This window comes from Monopterus albus, unplaced genomic scaffold (genome assembly GCF_001952655.1).
Source record: "Monopterus albus unplaced genomic scaffold, M_albus_1.0 scaffold96.1, whole genome shotgun sequence".
NCBI classification, from domain to species: Eukaryota; Metazoa; Chordata; class Actinopteri; order Synbranchiformes; family Synbranchidae; genus Monopterus; species Monopterus albus.
The window spans coordinates 4,000,553-4,007,048 of record NW_018127976.1 but is presented as its reverse complement, the minus strand read 5'-3'; the positions used below and the strand labels follow the sequence as shown (position 1 = coordinate 4,007,048).

The window sequence follows — 6,496 nt, the reverse complement described above, 5'->3', positions numbered from 1 at the left end:
CTTTATAATAGAATAGAGCCTTTAACTTAATGAACCAGAAACCAATGGCCATTTTCCCAGTTTCTTTGAGAAAGAGTGATTCTTGGTGTGAGACACTGGTGGGATACATGCAACCAATATCCTTAGACTGTGGTTCCTACTGTATGGGCTAAGACAGGAGTCAAGACAGAAGATGTACTGTAGATGGGAAATGGAAAGTGTTTTCTAAAGAGGGCAGGTTCCTCTTTTTATAAGCCTTTGATGAGCATGAATATGTGGAAATGGGAAAAAAATACTATGGTTGCCAGTAACTACAGCAGTTTGAAGATAAATTTTATTGACAAGGAGCAGATTTTTGGAATAAGAGAGTATGGGTGATTAAATTGCATATGGATATGACAGGTAGTAAGTAGTTATAAAGCAGTTTTTTTCATATTCTGTTAGATTTATGCTGTTATTTATTAGCAGCAATAGCAATTTTATCAATGAATAAAAAGTATAGAATTATTAGTGCTAACAAACAGTATTGAAGAAAATACTTCTCAGTGGACTCACTGGATTGCAGGGAGGACGGGGTCACCTCGATCTCACTGCTGGCCTGGTAGGGCTGAAAGGCTGATGCTGAACTCATGTCACTAGCAAAAGGTTCGGGACTCTGCGTACCTGTGGAGCTGGCGCTGGTACCATCACCTCCATTGTGAGGATCCTGCTCTTCATATACAGCTACCAGCTGGAGAGAAGGAACAACAAGTGTGTGTATTAGGGTATGTTCAGGGATGTGTGTATGTATTAATACAGGCACATACATAAATGGGTGCACATGCACTGTGCATGCAGTATGTGTATGTATGTTTTGTTATTTTACATTCAGGTAATGTGTCTGCAGTAAAATGAATGGTGTATATCAGCCCAAATCGCTCAGTCATGTTGTGTTATAATAGCTCTCGCAATCTTGCAACATCTGCAGTCATCTACCACAGTGTTTCAGGTTTCCATGTTTGGCTTCTACAGTGAGCAGCTATTTCATTCCCACACAGGTGATAAATTGTGACGTTTCCCAGGCCAGATAGGGGGAACTTCCCACAGCTGTGGTCTAACGCACACTGATCATCACTACACAAATTTTCCCACTTAACAAGAGAGAAAGAATGTAGGGGAAACACTAGACTCTGTATCCTTTTTCACTGGGGTAAAGTAAATTAATGGTGTATATCAGCCCAAATCGCTCAGTCATGTTGTGTTATAATAGCTCTCGCAATCTTGCAACATCTGCAGTCATCTACCACAGTGTTTCAGGTTTCCATGTTTGGCTTCTACAGTGAGCAGCTATTTCATTGCCAGCACAACCTGTTACTAAATCTCTCACAAGAAGATTAACCTTTTATTCCCTCCAGACAGAGCAATCAAACTGTTTCAGGCTGATAGGCACCATGCTATAGAAAACAATAATAAATATATTACACAGGGTTCCACATTAACCATGGTCCGATGGCCCGTGGCCACCACAAGTTACTGTAGTCGTTTTTACAATGAGATCCCACACTCATCCATTCCAAAGGGTCGCCAATATGCCACGCTTGTGCTACTCATACAGATCAAGTTAAGGGCAGCTCTTCAAGCATTTATTTCACTTCACAAAAAATTGGTTAGCGTGGTTCTTGCTATGTGTGTGAATGAGTAATAACTGTAATCAACATGTTCGTGACATCAAGAACATTTTGACATGTACAGTAAGTTAGAGAGAAGCCGAGAACAGTTTGAGGCAGAGAGGCCTGCAGATTTGAGATGCCTGTGACAGTATCGCACACATATGACATCATCAAAACTTAGCACTTTGTCCCGCACTGCCAGCTCATCCTTTCTATACAAAGGGTATCTCCTGTTTGTTTCTCCTCTGGTACTACTTCCCAAGGGAAACCAGAAGTGGACCAGAGCCATTCTGCCTTTGTGCTTTACACACAGAAAACAAGACCGAATAAAGGAGCACCAACCCCACCTTGAAAAGGGAGTGTGTAAAGTGCTTGTGTGGCCACCATATCCACAGCAGGCGGTCCACTGTGGCTGCCAAGCTTTATCAAATTTCTACTGTGAATGAGACTCTGTGTCTCAGATCCTCTGAACTTTGTCAGTGCAACTTTCCACAAACATCCCATTTCATTCGCACCTCTTAGTTCAACATTCTACAAAAATAGCAGAGAGTTACTTGTGATCGGCTCGCTGCAATTATTTCGGGACTGCTGAAGTACAGGTTTACTACACCTAATCAAACTTCTAACACAATCGCTGCAGAAGAACCAGAAACACAAAACACAGACTATGAAAAAATGGCAAAGATTTAGGAGTGAATGGAAGCAGGAGGGTAAGTGTCCAGAATATAACTCATCTAAAGTACTGTGGTGCACACACTATTGACGCACTGATGATGCTGGTAGGGAGGGAGAGAGTGTGCATCAGGCACAGGAATGCATGGAGCGTGTGAAAAGATGAAATGAGAGACTGGCGATATGTATTTTATGTCTTCAAAGAACTAGTTTTCAATTTAAATAATTATAGAAATATATTAATTCCACTTCGGTTTTCGTGTTTTTTGTAACATCTTGATTGAAGCCATGACTGACTCAGACACAATGCTGGGAGGGAGGGAGCAAAAGATAGTGGCTATGAGATCAGAAGCATGGGAGGGCTGCAAAAAAGAGACTGCAACAAAGACACAGAAAATATGTATTTTTACAAAAGAGGTTTCAGTTTAGACAAATAGTCACATATTTTTATTCTACTAATAGAATTTCATTTATGGAAGAGTCAGTTAAGGAGGGGGGTGTTAAGTTACGTTAAATGCTTTTTTCTGCATTGTTTATACATACAATTACATTTGGGCCAAGAAAAATGTACGTTGGCCACCAAATTTAGGGGTTTGGTGGCCTGTGAGGCCTGTGCTTAAAAATATTAGTGTCTATCCCTGTTACAAATATGAGATGAGTTTCTTTCAGTGCTACCTATATAACTGTGTAATGAAGGCCAGGAGACAACAACCAGCAATAAAATCCCTGCTCACCGTTGGGGGCAAACAGTTTTCGTGTATCCTGCATTATATTTTTCTGAAGGTAAAAGCATCATAAATGTTCTTCCATGTATTTGGTTTTTATCACCCCAAAGCAGGGAATATGCATATACACATGTCTAGAAGCTCATTCTCTTCTTTCTGATTTAATTCATATGCAAGGGATGATGCTTACTGTAAGTGTGTTTGTGTATCTACACCTGAATCTATGATCAGTGAGGATGCCTGGTGTTCACAGCAACATCTGTTTCACAATTAAAACAGACTTTTTTCCCTAAGATGTTTTGTTGCATCCCGGTGCTGTCTTCGTTCACTTATCACTTAATCACTGAAGGCTTCACCAATTTCACAGTAATCACATTTCATTCCAGTCTTGAAATGACATTCCTCAGGTTGAAAGAGTTTCTCACAAATTTGCTCAGTGCACCAGAGAGGCAATCAGAAAAGAGAGAGATCAGTTGCTATAAAAAAATGAAGGCCTTAATATTAAAGATCTTGTAGTGTGAGGTATTTTGCTGCAGTGGGTTTTTTTTCTTGCTGATAAATGTGCAAATTCACATCTTGTGGCATGAGGAGATATTTTGCTAACTTTGCCAACGGTGTTAGATTAATTATATGGGGATAACTATTGGTCAACTTGGCTTGGGAATCTTCCATGAGTCTGCCATGAAAGTGGGATAACATTTTGTTTTGTTTAGTTTTTGTACAAGATGTCAAAACGTATTTCTGAAATACAAGAATCTTTGCACTTGTTTGAAGGTTGACATGCTCTTTTGGCTGAAAATGTTTTGTAGTGATAACAGTGACAACGATATCATTGTGAAGATGCTGTGATAGATGTAACAGTGAACATAAATGAAAGAAAGGGGTTGTCCCCAGAGCTATTTACACTGCCCAAGAGTATGTGCAAGCCAATGAATCATTAGTGACAAAGTAATCAGGCCTTCCATTCATATTTTGGTGAAGTATTTAGCAACCCCACAAGCCCTCTGTCTGCCAGCTGCCCATTTAGAAAAGTAGTGAATAGTGTTGTTGATGTCATGATGTGATTCATTGTTAAAGACATGCCCAAAGCCCTCTAATTAGGGCCACTTTACTATTCTTTGTATCTTTTCATCAGACACTCCAGAGGACTCAATGGGTGTTTGACATCTAAACTCATCCAAACACTCTCCATTTCATATTCAAATGTGCTGACATTTATCTTGCATTCAAATATTCAAAATGCTTGTTTGTCCCTTAAACCCAAAGAGACATGAAATGTTTCCAGTGTTCAGAAATCTGTGGGTCTTTTTTTGCTAATTAGGGACTGAGACTTCAACCTAGGTGTTTGACTATGGAACTTCTCATTTCAAGTATTAAACAGAGGTTTTTCATTTTGCTACCTTGCTCTGTTTGTCTGTTACAGGTAAAAGATTTATATGATGCAAATTGGGTGATCCCAGACAGGCGGCAGTGGGGCTGAAGATCAGAGGAACAGGAGGCCTTGGGTAGTGATGTCATCCATGACAGTCAAGAGGGCAGCAAAGGCAGAGTCCCTCTGGAGAACAAACCTCTGGGACAGGTTGTGTCAGCATCAGATGCCAACTCTGCTAGGCTGGGCATCTGCGGAACCCTGTGGACCCTCTGGAACCAGGGATGGCTGATGAGTGGGAGTTTGGCATACTGCTAGAGAGCAAAATACTAGCCAACTGAGAGCCAGGAGGATGCTAGTGGGCTTGATCCTCATCAACTGCAAGACAGGAGGACTACCAACAGGCACAGTTAGCTGTACATGGGAGTGACCAGGAAATGGGGACAAACAGGGCAGCCTGCAAACTGTCCCAGAAAGCAGCAACATTAGTCACCTTGGCTGCTACCTCAAGAACATTTATGAACCTGGTAAGAAATGTGGTTTCAAACATAGTCAATGGACTACACTCAATTCAAGAGGGATTCAATTTCTAAAAATTCCATAAATGTCTGCTGCATCCATGTTGTTGGTTATATCATGTTATTACATTTCTAGCAAGAAATGTCAAATTCGAGAGAATTGGATTCAAATGCAGACACACTAGACAGACAGGCTGGCAGATAGAGCAGTTCAGTATAGGAGTGAGTCCAAGCTACAAAGCAACAACAACCAGAGGCAGAATCAAAGCCCAGATGCAGGTCAGAGATGTAAGCACAGTCCAAAACTGAGCAAATAGTCCAAGCTAAGCCACAAATCCAGAGTAGCAGGCAAGAGGCCAAAGCCAAGACAGGCTGAATCTAAAAACAGAGAAAAGTACAAAGACAAAGACATAAACACTGAGGAGAAAAGACAGCCGGGATGCTTAAGCTACTGGGAGCACACAGGCTACAGTGAGCATGTTAGATAATCTAGCAAATATACAAGGGAGAAGAAGTTGTATATATACTGAGCAGTTGATTGGAAAAGTGGACGCAGGTGTGCTGTGTGTGAGAGTCGAATGACTGGGAACAGAGGGCAAGGAGAGGAGTACAGGGACACTGAGGGGCTGGATGAAGAAAGATTATGAGAAGCCCCCAATAAAGGCTGCTCTGTTTGTCACCTCTCTCTGAGTTCTTTCCACTGCCATCCTGTCTTCTGTACTTTGGAAAACACATCACACTTGGCCAGAGAGAATCTGATGCAATTCTTGCTGTTGATGGCACAGAGTTCAAGAAGTGACACAGTGAAAGCCACCAACACAAATGCCTTCCTTACATCTAGGAATTGGTTGCAGCCACTTCAAAAGGGAGATGATTTCATGTTTTAATTTTTTTTTCTTACACTTTCTCCCTCTGGCTGTTGTACAGCGGGTGTAAATGTGTTTCCAAAAGTTTTTGAAAATGAGAAAAAAGTTATTGCAATGCACAGACAGGAATGGCATGGCTAATTGTCAAGTGGCGTGACAGTAGAGGTCGAGGCTCCAGGGAGGCAGTAATGCAGTGAAAAAAAATTTTTTTTAAAGTCCCTGAATAGCGAGATGTTGCATCCTACAATAATACACATTTTTATATCAAAATCAATGGTAGCACCAGAAGACATAGAGAAAGAAAGGACATGACAGGATTTGAAATGAAGTAATGTTTCAGTTTCCAGTCTCAGGATAAACTCTGGAGCAATTTGAAAAACCTATTTAGCTCCTAGTTGCTTCAGTTGACAGAAGCAAGGAGAAAAAAAGAATTGACTGTTACTCCATGGGCCTCTCTCTCTCTCTCCAGCAGGGAGCTATAACACTGCTGCTGCCTTAAGCCCCTGGAGCAAGGCTGACACTCATCCACTCTCAGCTAGTTTCACTGACTGTCACAGCAGCTGCCAATCAACCGCTATCTACCTGAAAGCCTGAGGGCTACTGAAGAGAGGCAAGAGCAGAGGATGGAGAGAGATGATGAAGGGGTGAGATGAGGCAGAGGAGAGGAGAAGAAGCAAAAGGAAAGAGGGAGAGAAAGTCAGATGAGGCCAGGGATTCT

At 41.4% G+C, this 6,496-nt stretch overlaps 1 protein-coding gene across 1 annotated transcript in view; it reads right to left on the bottom strand.

The window, feature by feature from the left end:
• The window catches only part of LOC109965141 (partitioning defective 3 homolog), a 428,297-nt gene that overhangs the window by 320,154 nt on the left and 101,647 nt on the right, over positions 1-6,496 (bottom strand). Inside the window, exon 3 of the mRNA XM_020608934.1 lies at positions 535-709. Within this exon, the coding sequence (XP_020464590.1) occupies positions 535-709 (175 nt within the window). The remainder of the gene's footprint in view (positions 1-534; positions 710-6,496) is intronic.